We start from the raw sequence: 21,234 nt of genomic DNA, 5'->3' as shown, positions 1-21,234 counted from the left end.
ATGTAGAGTAGAATTTGCGTCACGAGTAGGATTTTCATTTCGTATTTTCGTTGGTCGTTCGGAATCCTACTTAACCTTGTTTTTTTAAATTTTTTATGTTTAGTACAGGGACTTTGGTCAGATTTTTGAGCAATTTTTTAAAAATTTGTAGGAAATCGAATTTCAATTGGAATCAGTTCAAACTTGTTACACAACATAAGAACATGTATGTGTAGAAAAAATTCTAAAAATGGAGAATTTTTTTCTAGTCATTTTTGTCAAAATTTGGCCAAAAACCTTGTACTTACAGTACAGGGACTTGGCTTAATTTTTAAAGTAACTTTTAAAATTGTAAATATACAAATTTGGTCGGAATCAGCTTAGCACTTAAACTTGCCACACAACATTAAAACATGAATATACATACAATGTATGTATTAGGACAAATTAGAGAAATCATTTTCTAAATTTTGGATGATTTATTATTCTTTAAAATTAATGGGTGCTTTAAAATACTAATTTTTTGTTGGAATAAGCTCTAACAATCTAAATAGCTCTAGTTAAAAATCACTCTAACTTTAAATTTGGTGTTCCTACAGCTTTAATCAAGATAAATCAGCTCTCCAGTCAGTTGTGATAGTGTACACTTCTCGGGGGGGAAATTCAGGAATGACTTCCCGGTAAATTTTCCGGGGGGACTAACTTTGGAAATAGATCTAATATGCGTGTTGGGGGAAATTCTGACAGCTGAGAAGATGGCTGGTAGTCCAGTCGAAGCAACTGAAATTCCAATGGTAGTGTGAGCTATAATTATACATAGTTTAAAGCTCTCTTTACTCATTCTCTTTCTCACTTTATTCTTTTACTACTGGGCTCTCTCTTTCTCATCTCGTTTCAGGCTTCTCTGACGACTTCTGCTTCTTATGCTTTTAAACATAAAACTAACACTAAGGATAAGAATGGCATTGCTGGTAAGTTATATTCTGAATTATTTGAGTAACATGCATAAATGAGCATTTATATACTGATGATGTGCATACATGTCATTCATTGCCAAAACTTTGCGGCATGTATTTTTCCACTACATCAGTGTATCAGTGATGTAGGCTGGTAAAATGTTATATATTGTCATTGCCAGCATTTTTGTCTTATTGTGTGATCATTTTGTGAGAAACAGTTTTTAAAATAATACTCCAAGTTAGTGATTGATATGTTTGACATGCTCCATCAGAGCTTCAGTGATTATACAGCTAGTGCTGAACAAGTGTGTGAATGTGTGGGAGTTATTTCACAAAATGTGATTTAGGCTACCATTACATCCTGTGCTTATATAAACCCATTTTTATTATAAGTTGTCTGTTAACATACATCAATAGTAATGCACTGTGTCATTTTTACTAACATTATCCATTTCTAGATTTAGAAGCAATGAATACTCTTAGTTTTAGTGATAACTTTGGTCAGACACCTCTTCACAGAGCCTGTATTGATAGCAACTATGACGATGTCTACGAATTGGTTGCACAACAGCAAAGTGGTAGTGGAGGTCAATGCTACTGATTACATTGGACGTACACCACTTCATTATGCTTGTGAGGCAGGTAATGAAAGGATTGTTCTTCTACTTATTAAAGGAAGAGCTGATTGCTTTACACCTTTACGTATTGCTGGCTCACATGGAAGCAAAAGGATCTCAGAAGCTAATGATCCTGATGCCGCTCTTCCTGATGCTCTTTCTCAAATTGAGGATGATATCAACCTCACTGATACTTGTAATGTAAGAGCATAGACTAGATTTATTTTTATTATTTGTATTATTGTTATTGTGTAGTGTACAGCTCTTCATATTGCCTGTGAAGGAGGACATACACTAGTAGTTAAACTACTACTGAAGCATGGAGCTGATGCCAATCTCACTAATGATAATGGTGTAAGCTAGAAGGCACAGTAATTGTTATTTGTCATTATTATTATAGCGCACAGCACTTTCTATGGCTTGTGAAGAAGGACACACACAAGTAGTTGAGCTGCTACTGGAGCATGGAGCTGATATCAATCTCACAGATAATTTAAAAGTAAGAGACATAGTAACTTTTATTTTATATTTTATCATTATTTAGCATACAGCACTTCATATTGCCTGTACAAATGGGCATGCAGAAATAGTTGATCTGCTACTCAAGTATGAAGCTGATGTCAATCTCACTGGTGATATTTTTGAAGTAAGAGATAGTAATTCATAATTGGATGAGCCTGAGCAAGTTATTCAGGTGACACTCTTCAATTGTACATGTACATCAACTGTATTTATCTTATCAAATTACTGCAGTGAGTAAGGCAGTTGCATTCACCCACTTCAAAATACATGTAGCTGCCCCAGCCTAGCATGTAGTACACTTTTGTCTAATTTTTAAGCAACTTCAGAAATTAGCAAAAAATTAAAAAATATATACTCAACATAAAGGCATATATGTACATTAGAAAACACAGTGAAAATGGAAAATCCTCTCCTACCATTTTTGATGAAATTTGATTATAGTACAGGGAATTTCAGAGCTACCGGTATGTCAACTTGTCCAGCTATATTTGTGCATGACTATTTTAAAGATTGTTAAATGCTATAACAGCTGGATAGCAATAAAATGATTAAGCCAAATTCCCTTTTAAGGCTTGTCATGCAGTGAGGCTGAGTGAGGTGTTCTGCAATCATATACATCTCTTAATAGATGCATGTGTACAATGCTTTTAATTGACTAGTTAATTATCATTATTATTATTGCTATGTAGTATACAGCACTTCATATGGCCTGCATGAAAGGACATGTACAAGTAGCTGAACTATTGCTGGAGTTTGGAGCTGATATCAACCACACTGATACTTATAAAGTATGATTTCAAATATAAGTTATTAATTTTATTGTCATTATTATTGTGTAGTATACTGCACTACATATTGCCTGTAGAAAAGGGCATACAAAAGTAGTTAAACTATTACTGGAGCATGGAGCTGATGTTACTAAACGTTATATATTTGGTCTTAATCCTCTTGACATTGCTGTAGAGGAAGGACAAAAGTGAGCCTGGATAAATTATAAATCACTGATTACTGTTTTATATGTCAATGTTAATGATAGCAGTTATTTTTGTGCTAAGTACAATCTATTTTTAATTTAGAGATGCTGCAATGGCCATAGTGAACAGTGAGAAATGGGAATCTGCATTACGTAACATAGTTTGGAGCAGAAGAGAAGATGCTGAAAATTGTAATGATTCAGATAGTGACGATGTTACTAGTAAATCTAAAACCCAATTCACAACACCTATGAGAAGAATAATTAAAAAGATGCCAGGTTATTACATTATGTATATATAATGGATCATAATTACATTTTTCACCTTCAGATGTAGCTAAAGTTGTTTTTGATCGCTGTTGTGAGACAGAAGAATCACCGTATGATCCTGATTATAAGATAACTTATAATAATGAGTTTCTTGATGATTTTGATCGGTAAGTATTATTTTTATTACTATAAAAACGCAATGTTTTGCGTGATTCAATAATAATAGAAAATGGACTGGACAGCTAGAATACTCTAGTCAGAATCACTGTCTTAATATTCTTGTGAGTAGTTAATGACTAATACCCTTGCTAATAATTATGACTAATAATAATTGATAGGCTCATTCACCAAATGCCGACTTATTGAAGCATCCACTTGTCACAAGACTACTTGATCAAAAATGGAATAAATATGGGCATAAATTCTATTACTCCAATTTGATAGTATATTTCCTGTTTGTCATTCTGCTGTCATCATTTGCTCTCTCTGTTCAGTCACCACTTTCAAGCAAATGTAAGTTATAAATAAGTATGGGGTAGCTTATTAATTACCTGTCATGCATTCAATGTTTTTCAATAGGTATTGAAGTATTTGGAAATGACAATGACACATTTATTGATTGCTTTCCTGGTAAGTGAATAATAAACATGTGACTATCATGTAGCTATTCTGTGTTATATTATAGAGGAAAGTTTTGTACCTCAAAAATTTATATCTTTTGCCAGCGTGTGCTTGATAGTGTATTCTACAATCATGATAATACGTGAAGCATTTCAAATCATTCTGTTCAGATTACAGTATTTGACCAGTTTTGCTAACTTCCTAGAGATTTCGCTATTCATTTTTACCATAATATTTACATCTGTACGTAGCAATCAGTGCTATTGTACTCATCCATGGCAGTGGCAGATTGGAGTAATTGCAGTATTCCTCAGTTGGATTGCACTTATATTTTTTGTGGAGAAGCTACCAATAGTTGGAATATACGTGGTCATGTTCATTAAGATTTTTAACAACTTTATTAAAGTTGTCATTCTTGCCTTATTATTAATCTCAGCCTTTGCAATTCCTTTATACATGATGTTTAATGATCCTCAAGACAAATCAGAAGGAATTGTAAGACTTATTGAATACATCATTTTTATTTCTTTTGGTCTGCCTCTCTCTGTCTTTATACTATAGCGTACTCCATTCATCACTCCATGGAGGACAATTGTTAAAACAGTGATGATGACAATGGGAGAATTTAATATGGATTCATTATTACAACAGAATAATCAAATAAATTCTCCAGACGTACAGTATCCAGTGGTTACATTTTCATTAATAATTGTGTTTGTGGTTTTAATGCCAATCCTATTTCTTAACCTATTGGTATGTTCATCCTCTACTTACTGTTCCCACTGCATAGTTAACCCATTTTATAGACTAGTTTAGCTGTCGGTGACACTCAAGAAATACAAAAATCAGCTGATACTTACAGACTAATTCTGAGGGTAAGAATGTTAGTGTAATTGCAAACATAAAATTTAACTGTTTATAGGTTGAATTCACACTAAGTATCGAAGAATTTCTAAGATCATTACTGACACTAAGCATCTTTAAAAGGACACAAATTCCCAGAAAAGTTAAATCCCTCATCACTGTTAAACGAAAACAATACAGGTATCCAAACCAGAAGAAAGGAGTCTTAAAACGTGCTATTGATGAGATTAAGGGATACTTTACAACACCTCAGGTGAGCAGACCATGAATCTACTCTTTGTATCATAAAAATTATACTTACATGTAATACAGGCAACTATAGCTGATGTTAAGAATCAATGCAAACCGTTATCTGAGCAAATGCGTCTTGAGCATGATAAATTACACAGTTTAGTTTCTCGGGAAGTGAAGGAACTAGGCAGTTCAGTATTTCAGGAAGTGAAGGAATTACGCAGTTCGGTGACTCAATTGTTAGCTATTGTTAAACGTATCAAGAAAAGACGTGTAAAGAGAAGCAAGAGGATAAGAAGTAGATGTAGTAGGAGAGGAGAAATGGAAGTAGCATATTAATTAGGTTTGAATGGAGGAGCAGATAATTAATGATTTAATTATTTAAAAAATAACTTTAATGTCTATTTTTATACTAAAAATTAATACTTTTTGTGCTTTTGTAGTTTATCAAAATTATCATTGCTTGTGTGCTATGAGAGAGTATTTTTACATTTAAAAAACTTTTAATTGGAATGAGCTTTTTAAAAGGCAGGATGAGGATATCAATATACAGGTATAGATCTATTGTGAAGAGTTGAAATCAACAATCCTCAAATGATTGAACCATTTTTAACAATAAAATTTTAAAAAGGAAAGTGAGCCATAAATTCCTCATAAAACAAAAGCAACAGGAAATGCAAAAATCTAATCAATAATGAAATCAATCCCAAGCTCAGTTTTAATAGCTTCAGTCCATTTCTGACGTAAAAACTTAGCAGCATTAATATAACTGCCTCTAACAGCAATGAATGAGTTCAAAAACTTCTTACAGTGATCTTGAACTTCAGACATATCATCAAGGAAGTGGAAACTAGCCTTGAACTCTGCAATGAACTTGTCCATGCTACAAGTCTCTCTGACTTCATCATTAATGAGACCAACTTCATATAACTGATTAGCAAGATCTGATAGAGAGGTCTTTAGATAATTAAGGCGAGCATGGTGAGAGACAAGAACATCATTGATCACTTTCTTTACTTTATCAACATCAATAACAACATTGGCTGGTACACCTAATAGAGGTCAAAGGTCAATATAACCCAATTGACACAAACTGTGCACACACACACATACACACACACTGTTACTTACTAGCTCCTCCATTGGATGATACTGCAGTAACTTCAGTAATTGTATTAGAGGAGGAGGAGGTACTACGATCTGATTAATATTAAATAAATGGACAAATTATTGAAATGATTTATTTTTGTTGTTTTCAGTGATGTCACAAGACGAACCACACCTGTGTGGCTAAATTTGAGCTAAATTGTCTGCCATGTTTGGTGGCAAGAATGTAATGTATATAGTGGAATGGAAACAATGGAGAAAAAAATCCGAATAAATTCTGCAGTTGACATTTGAGGCTAAAGAAAGGTAGTAAAAAATGGAAATATCAAGTAAAGGACTCTCTATAATATTCTGCAGCAAAATATGATATCTCTGATGAAAATATCCAGTTTGTTTCTATGCCTCATGTACATTCTTGCTACCATAAATAATACAAACAGTTTGCAGTATATATGTTGCCACTCAACATGGCAGTAAAGTTAGCTCCAACCTCCCATTAATTATATTCGTGCAAAAGCTCTATACTCTATAGTACTTTATTTTTGAGAAGCAAAACTTTCCCTGTTTTAGCAGGTTAGCATGCAATGGTGAAATTAAAGATCTGCTAAATATTCAATTGCCAATAAAGGCATGGCACTAACATTGCAGGTACGCCAAGTTATTTCCGCAAAAAATTGGTTTTTATTAATCTGCAAAATTTTAGTTTGTAAAATTAAAGCATTATATGGTATATTCATAAATAATACAATATTCATATCCAAAGACGTTGTGGGTGCAATATCTATGATATCTTACCTCTTCTTTTGTAAATAAGTAAGCTGAAGGGTTCAATCACATTTTTTACTGGTACACTATACCTAAGTACAGGTACAGCATCACATAATGGATCAGCATACACCAAACAAGATGGAGGAAAAGAATCTTTTTTATCACCAAAATCATTAATATGTTGTTGGAAAAACTATAAAAATCATAGATACAGGTAGTTACATGTTAGTATAAAAAGCAAACAAAATACAAACTTTGCAAGGCGTAATTAAGGGAGTCACAACCCATTCTTTAATATCTTGAGGTTTTTGTTCTGAATCAAAAATCAGTTCAATGTAACTTTTGTCCTTTTCGAATTGAAAGGGGGCATCTTGAAGTTTTTTCTTATCATTATGGTATTTCTTGATATACTATGATTAATTATTAATCAATTAGATTATAATACACAATGTTACCTCAATGAGAGCATTTAGCCTTTTAGTAGCAGCAAATATTACTTGACTTTCACATTCATCACCAAAAGTTGCTATTATATACCATTTAGCTTTTTCAATACTTGCTGCTGCAGGTTTTGTGTCATCATGATGGTGCTCTTCTAAAATAAGTCATAATCATCATTTTAATGAAATTGCATACTTTCACTAGGTCCACTACATATACTTGATTCATCAGATATTGGGTCTATTATAGTCTCATTAACTAAAAAGATTTCAATGACTGACCTGCATGTGATGATGATGAACTTGAGCTATCTGAAGCTTCATCGCTTCCTTGTTCTCCTCCATTATTACCATTACTACACTGCCCTCTTCCATCATCCTCCATAAAGCAGTTATCATCATCATTCACAATGTCCTCTTCATCTTGACTACCTTCATTCACTCCACCCCCATTTCCTTCATTTTCTCCATTAGATGGGCTAACTTCACTGTAACCAACTATGCAAACTAAAAAACAAAGTTCATGTTGGTCAATCCTTCCATATGAGTTGGCAGAAAAATGACCTGAGGTTTTATTTCTCTGTTGTTACTTATGGCTCTCTTCAATTCAAGCATCTCATTCCTGAGTATCTTTATTCTTTATTATTTCCTCTAAGTACAAAGCTACAACAACAGTTAGCTAGTATTGGTATCACTGAACTAACATGTGGTGAAAATAAATATGATCTTAGAGAGGTTTGTGATTATGATGTAAAATTGTAAATACAAATTTAATATTATTTTAAATTTAACAGTTCTCAATAGAAGAGGTTAAACACTTATCCACTGAAATTGGTAAGTACATGAACTGACCTTTAGTCAATCCTTCCATATACATAACATGTGTTACTAATAATATTCTTCATTCATAGATATATGTGATCCATTATGGTATGAAAATACCAGTACACCATTACATGAAGCAGCTTGGAGAGGATTAAAAGATGAAGTAAAATGGCTTCTTAACAAGTTTGGCTACAGCACATATCATCGTGGTCTTCATGGTTGGACTCCCTTACACTCTGCATCATATGGTGGACACATTGAGATCGTTCAACTACTCATCAATCAATATAGTATTGATCCTAATGAAGGTGATGATAATAGTGTATCTAGTTTACATATGGCATCTTATAAGGGCCATTTATTGATAGTACAATATCTAGTAGGCACGTGTAACATTCCTCCTGATAAACCAGACAATAGCAATAACACTGCATTACTGTACTCAGCAATGGGGGGCCATTCTGACCTAGTGGAATTTTTTATTGAGAGACAATGTAATACTTCTCAGATTAATTGTGTTAGTGCTTCTTTATCATTGTTAGCTTGTAAAAGTGGAGAGTTAACATTAGTCCACAAGCTTGAATCATTGAACCTCTTCTCACCAGATTCAAGAGATAATTTTCAATCTACTGTACTGCATTACTCTTCTATGAGTAATAATGTTGATCTTTTTAAGTACCTTTTAAATCAATATCAATTATCCATTGATTTAAAGGATCAATATGGTAAAACTCCACTTCATACTGCTTCATGGTTTGCTTCATCATCAGTTGTTGAGTATATTGTTAGTATTCAAGGTAATGAAGCATTATTAGTTACTGATAATGACGGTTTGTCATGTTTACATCATGCATGTTATGCCGGTATACATATTCCAGCTGGTATTGTGTATAGTAAGCTTATGGCACAAAGAGATGCATCAAATATTGAGATTATTAATAATACTGAAATAGAAGCAAATATTGATTTTGTCAGACGAAATAAAAGAGTTAAAATGTTTACTTCAATTCTTAAGAAAGCTAGCACTTGCCCTAACTTTGACACAAATGGCAATTCATTACTTCATTTAGCATTACACAGTGGCAGTACATTACTAGTAAAAGCATTAGAAGAACATAAAATTAATTGTACATCAACTTATAATTGTGGTCTATCTTCAGTACATTATGCTGCCTGGTCAGGTTCTACTAGTGTATTAAGTTATATCATATCTCAGTATAATCTCAACGCTAATTATACTAATTATACTTATGCTTGTACACCATTAGTCTACTCCTGCCAGTCAGGTAGTATTAATTCTGTTAAATATCTTATTAATAATCATAACAGTGATCCTAATATCACTGATAATGATGGTATGACATGTCTTCATCATTCTTGTCGTAATGGTCATATTGATATCACTCAATATCTCATTGAGGTACAGCATTGTGATATTAATAAAACAGATAATGAAGGATGCACATTAGTACATCATGCTGCATGGAGTGGTAACTTTGATTTAGTTCAGTATCTTATTACTGAACAAGGTTTGTCTCCTACTGCAGTTGATAAGAATGGCCTCACTGCTTTACATTATGCCTCACTGTCTCTTAACTTATCTCTTGTTAAAGAATTAATAACTACTTATCAGTTAGATCCTCATCAGGCTGACCGTAAGGGTAAGCTACCAATTCATTATGCTGCTGAATCTGGGGATATTTTACTACTGGAATTATACATGAAGGATTACAAGTGTATTCTGAGCCTAACAGATAACGAAGGTTCATTTTCAAGAGGTCACACTCACTTGATAAAATATCTGGTAGAGAATCATCACTTAAGTTTTTCTGGAGCAGTTTACATATCAGTAGTGAGGGGTCACTTGAATGTATTGAAGTATCTCATTGATAATAATTATTGTAATCCTAATGCAACTGATCATCAAGACCGTACACCACTACATGTTGCTGTAGCAGCTAATAAATATGAAGTAGTAGAATATTTACTGAGTAAGAGTATACCGTTAATGAGTGTTGTCTGGTTATGTGAGATAAAGTGTTTATTAGACAGTCCTTGTGACATATTCAATAATCCTTATAATGCTGTACTTGTTAATGTACAAGATAAGCATGGTAATACACCATTACATGTAGCCTGTCAACGCGGACGACAGAATATCGTGCTGTTACTACTAAAAGCGACTCTGTCTAGCAATAACTTATTAATTACTAACAAGAAAGGACAGACACCATTGCACTTAGCAGCTGCCTCTGGTCATAAGGATACCACTGAAGCTTTACTGTTCTCAGTCACTGGTAGTTCTACTCATCATGATCTCCTTACAGCTACTGATAATGAAGGATCCACTGTATTTCATGTTGCTTGCAGTAATGGACATATTGATGTGTTTCGTTATTTATCCAGTATTTATCCTCAAGGTGTTAATGTAATTGATAATAGAGGACATGGTTTGCTTCATGCAGCATGTGAGAGAGGAGATATTGGAATAGTAAAAACACTAATTGAGACACATGGACTGGATCCTTTAGCAGAAGATGAAGATGGCATCACCTGCTTACACTTACTAGCAGAGAGAAAGGGTACTTGGCTATTCATGAGAATGTTTGAAATGGAAATAAGAAGCATTGATATATACCAGTATTTGGAACTAAACATTACGTCTAATCCAGTACCTAAAGACAGGTCTGGTCGTACTCCTCTTCATTATGCTTCTCGTTCTGATAATATTCGTATGGTACGTTATCTCATAGAGACCTTCCCCTGTACTCCTGATGATCCTGATAATAATGGATACACTTCAGTTCATGGAGCATGTGAAGCTGGTAGTATGGAGTTAGTACGATACTTTCTAATTGATCTCAAATGTAATGCACTAGCTGAAACTAAAGATTTGAAAACCATGCTTTATTTTGCTAGTATGAGTTCTAATTTAGAGCTTGTTCGATTTTTAGTTAAAAAATTTAGTTTAAAACCTCGTCCAAATGATATTGAAACAGCTCAATCAGTTAATCCTGATTCATCAGTAGTTAAATATCTTCAAAAGGTTTATACTGATATAATATTTGATATGATGGAGGAAGAAAAAAGAATGAAGGAAATTTTTCATGAGGAATATGAACAACAAGAACAGACCAAAACACAAAGAAAAGATATCACATCTTAGACACCACCTTACCACCATACCATTACACTTATCACCACCATATTACCATTGTACATATAACAGTTATACCATCATACTACCATTGTATCACCACCTAACTACCTTACATGACTTTAGTACCATATACCCACAATGGTAACAATTATCACCAATCCTATTAACCACCATCTTACCATTATATATATACCTTATCACCCGCATCCCACCACCTTACATTCCCATTGTACTTTTACACCATACACCAATAGATACCAATATTATCTATATAATACTTCTGTAATATTTTGTATCACCATTACTCTTAATAGCTACCTAACTAAAATTGACATTTTATATTAATAGTTAATTGAATTATTTATTCAAAATATTAATGCATTTAGAGCAATGCTTCTTGAGTTCTTTTCAATCTATAATGGCTTTGCTAGTTGCTTTTGCCCACATGTGAGCACGTGATGATGGGTGTGTTTTGTCTATGGTTTTAATTTTGTCGTAGATATTATACAGCCCTTTGCACAAAACTTGCATCAGTCTGATCATGTGACTTCATAGAAATATTAAGTTAAGCCTATGGCTAATCATCACGTGACTAGAACTGGTGGTGGCAAGTTTTCTGCAAAAGGCTGTACATGTATGATTTTGTTGGCATGCCACATTGCACGTGGCTGACAAGAACCGACATTAACCGGAAACATTCCGCGGGAAAATTGAGGGAACAGCAATGTCTCTGTGCGATGTTTGTGAAGTTTTCTCTTTATCTGTCGCTTTCAAAGATTAAAGTATATATACTTTAATTTAAGTCTAATCTTTTTATTTGATAGGCTGAACTCAATCTGCTGGTTGGTGGAGATACCGTGGCAGCCTGTGCCTTATTAGGCTATAGATTCTTCATACTATATGGCTGCCAGAGGCGTATTTAGGGGGGGGGGCTGAGGGGGCTTGAGCACCCCCCCTCAGGGCTGGGCTCAGAAAAATTTACTGAAGTCCTGGACTCTTGCATCACTACCAAGCCTCTTAACAAAGTTATCTAGCCCCCTTATCATGATTTCAGCAGATTCCAGTGCTTTAAGGAGCAATCAGAAGTACCAGTAACATAGCAGTATGCTTGAAATGATCTTGGCCCCACCTGTAACTGACGAAAATGCAGGAAAAGGTAGTTTTACCGCCGTAAAAGTGGGTGTGGCCAAAATCACAGCGTGCTTCGCGCACCCTCAGCATTCCTTTTTTTCAATTTCTAGATACGCCCCTGGCTGCTGTTTTTGAATTTAGTTAGTATGCATATAAACTGTAGACTCAAAGCTGCTGGATTGAGTGATAATGGCACACAAGTTGTTGTTGGAGATCGGTAATTTATGGTGCATATTATATGTTAAGTCCTATCTCTCTCTCTCTCTCTTTTCCTCTCTCCCTCTACCTTAGTTCTGGCTATCTCCATTTTGTTTACACATCAATGGATCTAATCTTTCATTTATGTAATATATTTGGTTGTACATGTAATTACATGTACATGTAATTGTGTCTACCTTCCATTCTCCCTCCTTCTCTTCCCTCCCCTCTTTCTCTCTCTCTTACAGCAACTATATAGTGATGGCCAATCAGAATTTTTACAAATTCAGTTTGCAAAAGCTGATAATGGTATGAGAAACCTTGCTTGGCACATTTACATTTAATGTGTACATGTACATGTACTAGTACACTGTTTGTCTTATGATTCCATAAGAGTCTGTCCTTGTTGTATCTTGTTAGGTTGTTGCAGTTTGTTTGTAGTATCCACTGGTGGAGTCATTGGATTTACTAATAATGATAACCAAATTGACTGATGGTATTATTTATTATTATATTATTTATTTATTTATTTATTAGCATTTCAAAGAGGAGGCACTGCTGCTGTCATACTAGTACTTGTAATTTTATCACACATTTACTGTCTTCTCTCTCTCCCTTGTCTGTCTCTTAATTTCTCTTTTCTCCCTCTCTCTTTTCCTATTCCCTTTCCCCTCTTTCTCCTTCTCTTCCATAGATTCAAGAATCTATAGTACAAGTCTCTGCTAATATTTCAACCAATCAAGAGCTGATAAACTGTATATCATCTCATGACCAATATGGCTACATTGTATCATCAGTGAGTTATTGACGTTCCTTCCATCATTAGGTGGCGCTTAAAATACAAAACAATACTTGTACATTATTGAGTGTGAATTTCTGATTGTGTGTTTACAGAGAGCCTCCTTCATCCAATTGATGTAAGTTTAATGTCTTATTTATAGCAAGGAGCAGAGAGTCTGTATGTATGGATGGAGAAAGAGGAGGAGGAGAGGGAGGAGAATGGGTGGGGCTATGAACTGATTGATAAAGACAAGTATTATTTTTATTAAAAGGTAAATAGAAAATGTAATTTAGCCCCACACCCAATGTATTGATGTACATGCATGTACATGTACTTTTAGTTTGTGAGCTCATTCTGATCAAAATTAAAATTTTAATGAATTTTTTACAAGTTGCTTCAAAATCTAATCAATGACGCTGTACTGTTGTATAGGTCAGGTCATTGGCCAAATTGCATCAAAAGTGACTAGGAAAAAATTTTCATAGTTTGGTCATTCAAAAAGTGGCTGAGAATGAATTTTTAGTACATTTTTTAATTAAATCAACCGAAGATAATATTAATTTATTTATTAGGTGCCTCTGTTGTAAAGTGCTGCATCAGCAGGGATGGACAGTTCATTATAACTTTTTTGGACATGGTAAGTACATGTACATGTACTTTTATTATATTGCATGTACATGTATAATACTATATTAATACATGTATGTCATGCACATGCATGTTCATCTACACATACTTTTGTTACATATGTAATGTATCGGGTGAAGTGTGTGTATGGCTATTGGACATGATGATCATTATTAATATATTGAAAGGACTAAGCATCAGTGATATAGCCCCCTTACCTCCCGGGAATAATAATAATAACAATAATGAAGAACAGGACATACTGGTTTGCTCTACCAGTCAAGTAAGTATATATTACCTCTTGTTACTTGATTTATTTTCTTTTAGTGCATATATTTATATCAATTGCCATCATTACATTTGCTGTATAGTCTTAATGTAGAGACACCAATACTGGCTAAAGGCTGGGGGCCTGAGGTAAGGAAGGAGAAAGGGGAAGAGAGAGAAAGGAAGAAGGATAAAGGTCTTATGTACATGATTTAAGCATACAGTCATGTACATGTGCATGCATGTACGCATGTACATCCCATAATCTTTTTTGTATTTTATTTCAGTATGTATTGTATTATGCTGAAGTCGTCAAAAAGGACGTTGATAATAATAATGATAATATCATGTAAGTTAAGTCAGTTTATATTTATAATAATTAATTATTTAATTGTTGTAGTGCTATCAAGACACTGTCACAACTTCAGCCTTTACAAAAGTGAATAATTCATTTTAAATTTATCTTTGTTTATTTTATTGATTTTTGTATCATGTTTTATAGATTGACAGTTTTATTGTCAAAGGAAATTTTTACTGAAGCGTTTCAATTAGCAGAAAAATATGGACTAGACAGACAGGTACATGTACATGCAATACAATTATTATTACATGTATTATTATTATTATCATTATTTTTTAGGTTGTGTTGGTGAAGAAAGCTGAACTTTTGAATCAGCGTTTGTGTGCAGCTACTAGCAATGATCAAATGAATGAATTGTTTCAGAATCTAATCAAATTACTAGACGATGTTACAGTAAGCTATTATACATCTATTACTCTCTCCCTTCCTCTCTCTATAGGATATCATTATTATATCTGACCAGATACTTAGTTCGAATTATCAATCATTAAACATAACACAAAAACTATTATTATACATTAAGAACAGAGTGAGCTTGTATTCATGTACATATGTACATGTACAATGTTTCTCTCTCTCTGTCTTTCTCTCTCTCTGTCTTTCTCTCTCTCTCTCTCTCCTCTTTTCCCCTCTCTCTCTCCTCTTCCCCCCCTCTCTCTCCTCTTCCCTCCTCTCTCTCCATTAGTTAATAAGTAATGATGATTACTCACTAAAGCAAAAGGTAATATTATAAATGTCATATTTTTGACACCCCACCCACCCTCTATCTCTTCTGTCCTTCAGGTTTATACTGTACTTAATAAAATGGCTACCTATCAATTAATTAACATACAATACAGGTACTTTATATTTGATTAATCACATTATTAAATGTATTAACAATTTACTGTCTTTCATAAGCTCATCATCATGGAAGCAGTTCATTAATGGGAGCATATCAAATGAATTATTGCATTATCTTATAATTGGTGAGATTGTACCTGCCAGCTGCATATGGAGAAGACATCAGGTTAATAAATACATGTATATAGTCATAAACTGTATGTGCACTAAACTCATAGTGCATGTACATGTAAAGGAGGCTTATTGATGATTAAAACTGAAAAGAATAAATGTCACTTAAGCTAAAATTTTTGCAGCCAAATTCAAAAATGCTATTGTTATTACCGTATAGCAGGAAATTTTGGAGGGAATTAAATTTGGCGAATTTGGCGTTTTAATAGCCATTTGCCAAAATAAAAATCCACCATTTTGAGCCATTATACGCATGCTCAATGGCACGTGGCCACAAATTCACTAGATTAAAATCCACCAATCACCAAAATTTAGCAATTTACCAAAATTTTAGCTTCTCCAAATTTACCTGCTATACAGTACATGTTGTAGACACAATTAGAACCTTAAGGTATACATGTATTGTAAATTAATTATTTCTTTGTAATTTAGAATGATATTCTAGTCAATGTGTCTGACAAGGAGGACGTGTTAATAATGTTAAGATCAGTATCAGATTCAGTGTCATCTCTTGATTTGATATCATGGATCATTGGCCATCTCTTACCTTTTACTCTAACTCACTGTCCACAGCACCTGGTAACCACTTGTACTATTCACTGTATGTATTCGTATTGTGATGTGCTTTAATTAGAAATCAACTGTGACGTGGCTCATTGGCAGATTGGTTCAATTTGAAGTAATTGAAAATGTGAGAATAATAATAATAATAATAATAGTAATAATAATAATAATAATAATAATAATAATAATAATAATAATAATAATGATAGTAATAATAATAATGATGATAATGACATGATAGTTTTAATTGTCCTTCCCTGTAGTCCCGTTGGCCTGATAATGTACTGAATATTTTGGATTCATTGATATCTTATTTATCAACCAGCAGGAACTGGGAGGAGTCTCTCGGTCTCCAGGCAACACAAATCACACTGAACGTATGTGCACAAAACTTTAAATGATTTATTGAAACCTTTTCTCTCTCTGTCTCTTTTTAGACCAATCATTCCTCCTCATTGCAGCTGCTAATTGATTTAAAATCAAAATTAAAAGATTTGAAGTTTGTCCAGACTCAACTCAACCTAACCTTAACACTGAATCAACTTGAAGCGGTACATATACATCATATCACATGATCAGTCACGTGATCTCTCACTAGGAGTCTTATGAGAGTGTTGTGTTCATGGTTTTGGATAAAGTTGTAGCTCCTGAGGTCCTGCCCTCTTTATTTGAGAATCAGGTGGTCCCGTTTTTAAGGGAATATTCTTTGTCACTCGATATAGTGTTACTCCATTATTTAAAAGTAAATGAAGAGAAATCAGATATCTTGATATTCTTTATTCTTCCCCCCCTCTCTCTCTCTTCCTCAGCACATGTTATCTCATCTCTCAAGTTTATCCCCTGGCAGTTCTCAGGAAGCCAAAGCCATTGCTATTTTTAGATCAATACAAGATGATGAGGTAATGCATTGTTACTAATTTTAGTAACGGCTATGTGGCTTGTGTTCAGATAAGGGTCAGGGGCTGTGTTGAATTTCTGCAAGGGGTCCAAGGCATTCAAGGGGGCCTAAATATTTGGAGCAGCTCAGTGGAGGGTCTGGTACAGGAATGCTTACAAATGGATTTCCCCTGGTAAGTGGGTGTGATATACTGTATGTACATGTACATGCATGGTCTGGTTTATTTTATTTTTAATGTAGCGTGAAGGATCTTGCAAGGCAGTACAATTTGTTGAAAGTGTCAAATGTTTTGTTCAAGTATCATATACAGGACTTTAACTTTTTGTTCTCTGATACCATGCAAGCCTGGGTAAGAGAGAGAGAGAAGGAGAAAGGACATAAATATTATTTATATTTAATTATTTAATTATTTGTTCAAACATGTACATGTATGTGTATGTGTAGCTGTGCATGCACATGCAAAAAATTTATATTTCTGAAAATTTATTTTAAAACATTTATTTTTCTAGCGTTGTATATGTTATATATTAAAACAAGATAATGAAGATGTTCTTGAGGATTCTCTCAAAGTCAGTCCACCTTATTCTCATACTTTCATTCCTGTACCAGGTCTCGAAACTCTACGGTATGGAAACTCTCAAACTGTATCAGTTTCATATAACCGAGCTCTCTAAAAGACATCAAGTATATATATAATTTTTGTTGCTTTTTAAAATTATTTTTATAGTCGCACAAAATAAATAAAATTTTAAAATCTATCTCTCCTCTTGGCACTGCTGTTTCTGTTGCCATGGTAACAGGAACCTCAATGTTATCAAAGCTGGAGGCCAGTAGCAAAGAATACACTGAACTGACTGAAGAACAGAAACAAGACTATGTAAGGGAATATGTGGCAGATTATAATACCTTTATATGTACTGTACATATGTACATGTACATGTATGTACTGTATTGTACATTCATGGTTTACCATAAAGCAACTAATCATCAACTGTGTACATGTACATTGCAACTTTAAAATTTTGTAACAAATTCAATTTTGATCGGATTTGGCTCAAAGTTTCTACACATCATAAGTACTTGTATTTGCATCAGGAAAAAAAATATTAAAATGGAAAATTCTCTCCTTTTCATTTTTGGTGAAATTCGACCAAAAACTGTGTGCTATAGTGCACGGTCTTTGGCCTGATTTTGAGCAACTTAAAAAATTATAAAAGTTAAATTTTTATCGGAATTAGCTCAAAGTCTCTATACATTAAGTACATGTATTTTCATCAGGAAAGAATATAAAAATGGAATATTTCTTGCCTAGAGGTTTGGCAAAATACCCTGTACTACATGTACATGTACAGTATACACTAAGTTCTGACAAGAAGCACTATGACAAAATCCTATGGGAAACCCTGTGTACATTTATACACGTACTACATGTTTATATTGTATGTACATGTAGCTGGAAACATTTCAAAGACTTATATTTATGATTTTGTGCTAAGAAAACAAAATTTAATGTATGTGGATAATTTTGCTGGTGTAAGCGCACTTGATACAGCCTTTAACTCCAAAATTAAATTTCTGCAAATATTTTTTGCTAATACTGCATGTACTGTACATGTACGTTTATATTTCCTTATTTGTTTTATTCCTATTTTTAGTTTATTTCTGATGACTGGTGTGTATTTATAGACACTGCCCTGGAGTGTTTTAAGTTTCTATTAATAGAACACGTCCAAGGTAAAGTAATGATGTCATTATTAAAATACATGTATGTTGCTAATTATAGAAACAAGCAATGGTTACTCTGTAGAGCTAGTTATTGGATTGCTGAAAAAGATGAAAATATTACAGGTGCTAATAATTATTGTTGTTATGTAACACTCAGGATACATTTACATGTACAGTACAACCTTGAGTATCCAGTCCCTTTGTCCATCAGATTGTATAACTTGGTCGATTAAAGTGATAAAGAGGCTAATTATTGTTACTTGAAAGAAATCCATCAATACCTCCATTGCAAAGTTCTTTTAGTGCTAAATGATAGATGCCTGAATCAGCAATGTTGCCAAAAAATTAATAATAATGAATCCAGTATCATTCCAGTGAAAGTGTCAAATCTTGATTGCTAGAGTAAAATGGTGTTTCCTGGAGTAACTGTGGGAAGAAGCTTGAGTTTCTTGGACTTCTACTCAGTGCACACACACATTTAGTAGGCCCTATTTGTTCTCTGAGTCTACTGCTAATCACTGGCGAGGCCAATAAAAAAGCACATAAATTAATAATGTTTTTGATTATTAATACATGTACATGTACGTGTCTAAATTAAATGAAATTTAGTAGTGCCAGACCCCATTAATGTACACACACAATTAAAAGTGTCAATTGTTATTATACATGTGCATGTACTGTAGGTTGATTACAATGAGTTCAAACCAGTATCTACACTGCTGGACTCCAGTCATTGCTTGGAGCTCTTACAGTACTTTATAGTCAAAGAGGAAGAGGATGATGCTGATTCTTCTTCAGAGTCTCGCTTCGTTCGTCGTTGCCTTAGATACGGCTGGTTGCTAGGAGTAACGGAGGCCCGTGCTTATCAAGAGGTTATGTCAGCCTCTTTAATGAAAGGGAGCATCAAACAAACAACTGAACTCACCAGGTACAACACTGTCACAGTGTCACTGTATGACAAAAACTTTTGTAGCCCAAAATTTTAATAAATTCTATGATTTTTTGAAAGTTTGTGAATAGAATACCGTATAGATCCAAATTTTGTCACTCAAAAATGTTGTCAAAATCTTAATTTCTTGTTAAAATTAATTTTGTCATTTTTGTTCTTAATCTGCATACTACCCATGGTTAACAAAAATTTTGTCAAGCAAAAATACCTTTCCAATTGACAAAAATTTTGACTGATGAAAATTTGGAGCTATAGGTATGCAACATTTAAAATCCCCGAAATTATTTTTTGGGCAACTTAGGGAAAATTTCAGTATATGGTACATGATAACTACTGTGTATGTACGTGTACTTTGTTCTTTTAGGGTTTTTATTGAGTCATGTTCTACCCAGTCGCCTGTGGATACTAGCATTATCAAGGAGACAGTGTCCATAGTTACTTATGTGTGGTCCTGCCTGAGAGAAGAGGATGCACTGACTGATACTAATGGACAACTGCTAGTACAAATAATGATGGAATTGTCTTCCTTTCTTGTTAATGTAGCACAAAATGGTGAGACTGTAGTATACATGTACATGTATGATACACTCCCCCTCACTCTCTCTCTCTCACTCTCTCTCTCTCTCTCTCTCTCTCTCTCTCTCTATCTGCAGATGATTTATTATTTTGTAAATTGTTACATCGTCTTTGTCTCTTTCTCAAGTGCCTATGGTATCAGTGCAATGGAGCAGTTACACAAGATACAGTGTAAGATCATTATCTCTCATTTGCACTACATGCATCTACATCTACATGTACATGTATGTGTTGTATCAAGAGTGTCTGCACGTGTTGTACATTTGTATGTACACTGTTTTTCTCTCTTCCTCCCCCTCTACTGTATTTGTGTCTTGTACATTGGTACATGTACATGTATGTACATTGGTACATGTACATGTACACTTATGTACATGTACATTGTTCACTTAATTTGTTCACTTTATTGTGCATATTAAATTATTAATACATGTATGTTCATTCATTTGTAACCATAGGATGAATGGAAAGTTTGGTTCAATGTATTTCACTGAGGACGGCTTGTCCTTAAATTCCAAAGACAGCCTGCCACTAGCAGTGGATTACTGTTTCTCAGTTTTACAGTATATGTCACACAGAGGACAATTGAGGTTGTCTTCTTTATTTCCTCTTGATGAAGGAGCTGGTGCTAAAGCTATACTGGACATGTCTTGTGATAGTTTATTGAAATATCTCACCAATAATAATCACACTCAGCTGGCATTGAGTGTTTCATGTCAGGTAGCCTTGTCTTCCCTCCCTCCCTCTCTCCCTCCCTCCCTCTCTCCCTCCCTCCCTCTCTCTCCCTCCCTCTCTCTCCCTCCCTCT

The 21,234-nt window shown here is 34.0% G+C and overlaps 5 protein-coding genes and 1 long non-coding RNA gene across 7 annotated transcripts in view; 5 read left to right on the top strand and 1 right to left on the bottom strand.

Moving 5' to 3' along the window:
* Positions 1-697: 697 nt before the first annotated feature.
* Positions 698-5,553, top strand: LOC100639165 (transient receptor potential cation channel subfamily A member 1 homolog). The gene is made up of 18 exons (XM_020002119.1): positions 698-773; positions 878-950; positions 1,397-1,756; positions 1,811-1,909; positions 1,956-2,054; positions 2,100-2,201; positions 2,767-2,865; positions 2,917-3,053; positions 3,154-3,329; positions 3,382-3,487; positions 3,547-3,601; positions 3,659-3,833; positions 3,900-3,950; positions 4,006-4,436; positions 4,503-4,694; positions 4,748-4,816; positions 4,864-5,058; positions 5,118-5,553. Exons 3-18 carry the CDS (start codon positions 1,478-1,480, stop codon positions 5,373-5,375), a joined length of 2,523 nt encoding a protein of 840 aa, XP_019857678.1. The 5' UTR covers positions 698-773; positions 878-950; positions 1,397-1,477; the 3' UTR covers positions 5,376-5,553.
* Positions 5,554-5,657: 104 nt separating this feature from the next.
* Positions 5,658-7,909, bottom strand: LOC109585976 (uncharacterized). 2 transcript variants are annotated; one of them, XM_020002118.1, is made up of 7 exons: positions 7,634-7,909; positions 7,548-7,592; positions 7,367-7,503; positions 7,166-7,321; positions 6,939-7,104; positions 6,168-6,236; positions 5,658-6,088 (listed from the first exon to the last, which is right to left on the bottom strand). In XM_020002118.1, exons 1-7 carry the CDS (start codon positions 7,734-7,736, stop codon positions 5,721-5,723), a joined length of 1,044 nt encoding a protein of 347 aa, XP_019857677.1. In that variant the 5' UTR covers positions 7,737-7,909; the 3' UTR covers positions 5,658-5,720. The 2 variants fall into 2 exon arrangements, with proteins under 2 accessions (XP_019857677.1, XP_019857676.1); XM_020002117.1 differs by having other exon boundaries at positions 7,367-7,506; positions 7,634-7,908.
* On the top strand, positions 7,895-11,342 carry LOC105314356 (serine/threonine-protein phosphatase 6 regulatory ankyrin repeat subunit B-like). Its single transcript, XM_020002112.1, has 4 exons — positions 7,895-8,101; positions 8,146-8,185; positions 8,719-8,901; positions 9,790-11,342. Exons 1-4 carry the CDS (start codon positions 7,895-7,897, stop codon positions 11,340-11,342), a joined length of 1,983 nt encoding a protein of 660 aa, XP_019857671.1.
* A 1,120-nt stretch (positions 11,343-12,462) lies between these two features.
* Positions 12,463-13,699, top strand: LOC109585974 (uncharacterized). The gene is made up of 7 exons (XR_002186759.1): positions 12,463-12,492; positions 12,578-12,684; positions 12,759-12,811; positions 12,914-12,974; positions 13,086-13,161; positions 13,203-13,461; positions 13,607-13,699. It is a non-coding gene; the product is annotated as an uncharacterized LOC109585974 (long non-coding RNA).
* A 157-nt stretch (positions 13,700-13,856) lies between these two features.
* On the top strand, positions 13,857-15,559 carry LOC109585967 (kinetochore-associated protein 1-like). The gene is made up of 11 exons (XM_020002111.1): positions 13,857-13,878; positions 13,997-14,083; positions 14,262-14,356; positions 14,401-14,490; positions 14,628-14,689; positions 14,741-14,779; positions 14,843-14,918; positions 14,981-15,094; positions 15,141-15,230; positions 15,387-15,422; positions 15,485-15,559. The coding sequence occupies exons 1-11, from the start codon at positions 13,857-13,859 to the stop codon at positions 15,557-15,559; spliced, it is 786 nt and encodes a 261-aa protein (XP_019857670.1).
* A 17-nt stretch (positions 15,560-15,576) lies between these two features.
* The window catches only part of LOC105314355 (kinetochore-associated protein 1-like), a 14,388-nt gene continuing 8,730 nt past the window's right edge, over positions 15,577-21,234 (top strand). Inside the window, exons 1-18 of the mRNA XM_020002116.1 lie at positions 15,577-15,710; positions 16,148-16,294; positions 16,350-16,406; positions 16,543-16,656; positions 16,717-16,830; positions 16,878-17,021; positions 17,089-17,178; positions 17,228-17,349; positions 17,418-17,526; positions 17,687-17,746; positions 17,787-17,861; positions 17,905-18,054; positions 18,833-18,911; positions 18,961-19,025; positions 19,586-19,830; positions 20,216-20,403; positions 20,505-20,598; positions 20,886-21,147. Coding sequence (XP_019857675.1) covers positions 16,193-16,294; positions 16,350-16,406; positions 16,543-16,656; positions 16,717-16,830; positions 16,878-17,021; positions 17,089-17,178; positions 17,228-17,349; positions 17,418-17,526; positions 17,687-17,746; positions 17,787-17,861; positions 17,905-18,054; positions 18,833-18,911; positions 18,961-19,025; positions 19,586-19,830; positions 20,216-20,403; positions 20,505-20,598; positions 20,886-21,147 — 2,070 coding nt within the window. The 5' untranslated portion in view covers positions 15,577-15,710; positions 16,148-16,192. The remainder of the gene's footprint in view (positions 15,711-16,147; positions 16,295-16,349; positions 16,407-16,542; positions 16,657-16,716; positions 16,831-16,877; positions 17,022-17,088; positions 17,179-17,227; positions 17,350-17,417; positions 17,527-17,686; positions 17,747-17,786; positions 17,862-17,904; positions 18,055-18,832; positions 18,912-18,960; positions 19,026-19,585; positions 19,831-20,215; positions 20,404-20,504; positions 20,599-20,885; positions 21,148-21,234) is intronic.

Source organism: Amphimedon queenslandica, unplaced genomic scaffold (assembly GCF_000090795.2).
Source record: "Amphimedon queenslandica unplaced genomic scaffold, v1.1 AMPQUscaffold_12975, whole genome shotgun sequence".
NCBI lineage: Eukaryota > Metazoa > Porifera > Demospongiae > Haplosclerida > Niphatidae > Amphimedon > Amphimedon queenslandica.
Note: the sequence above shows the minus strand (reverse complement) of the source record. Positions and strands in the feature narration are given on the sequence as shown.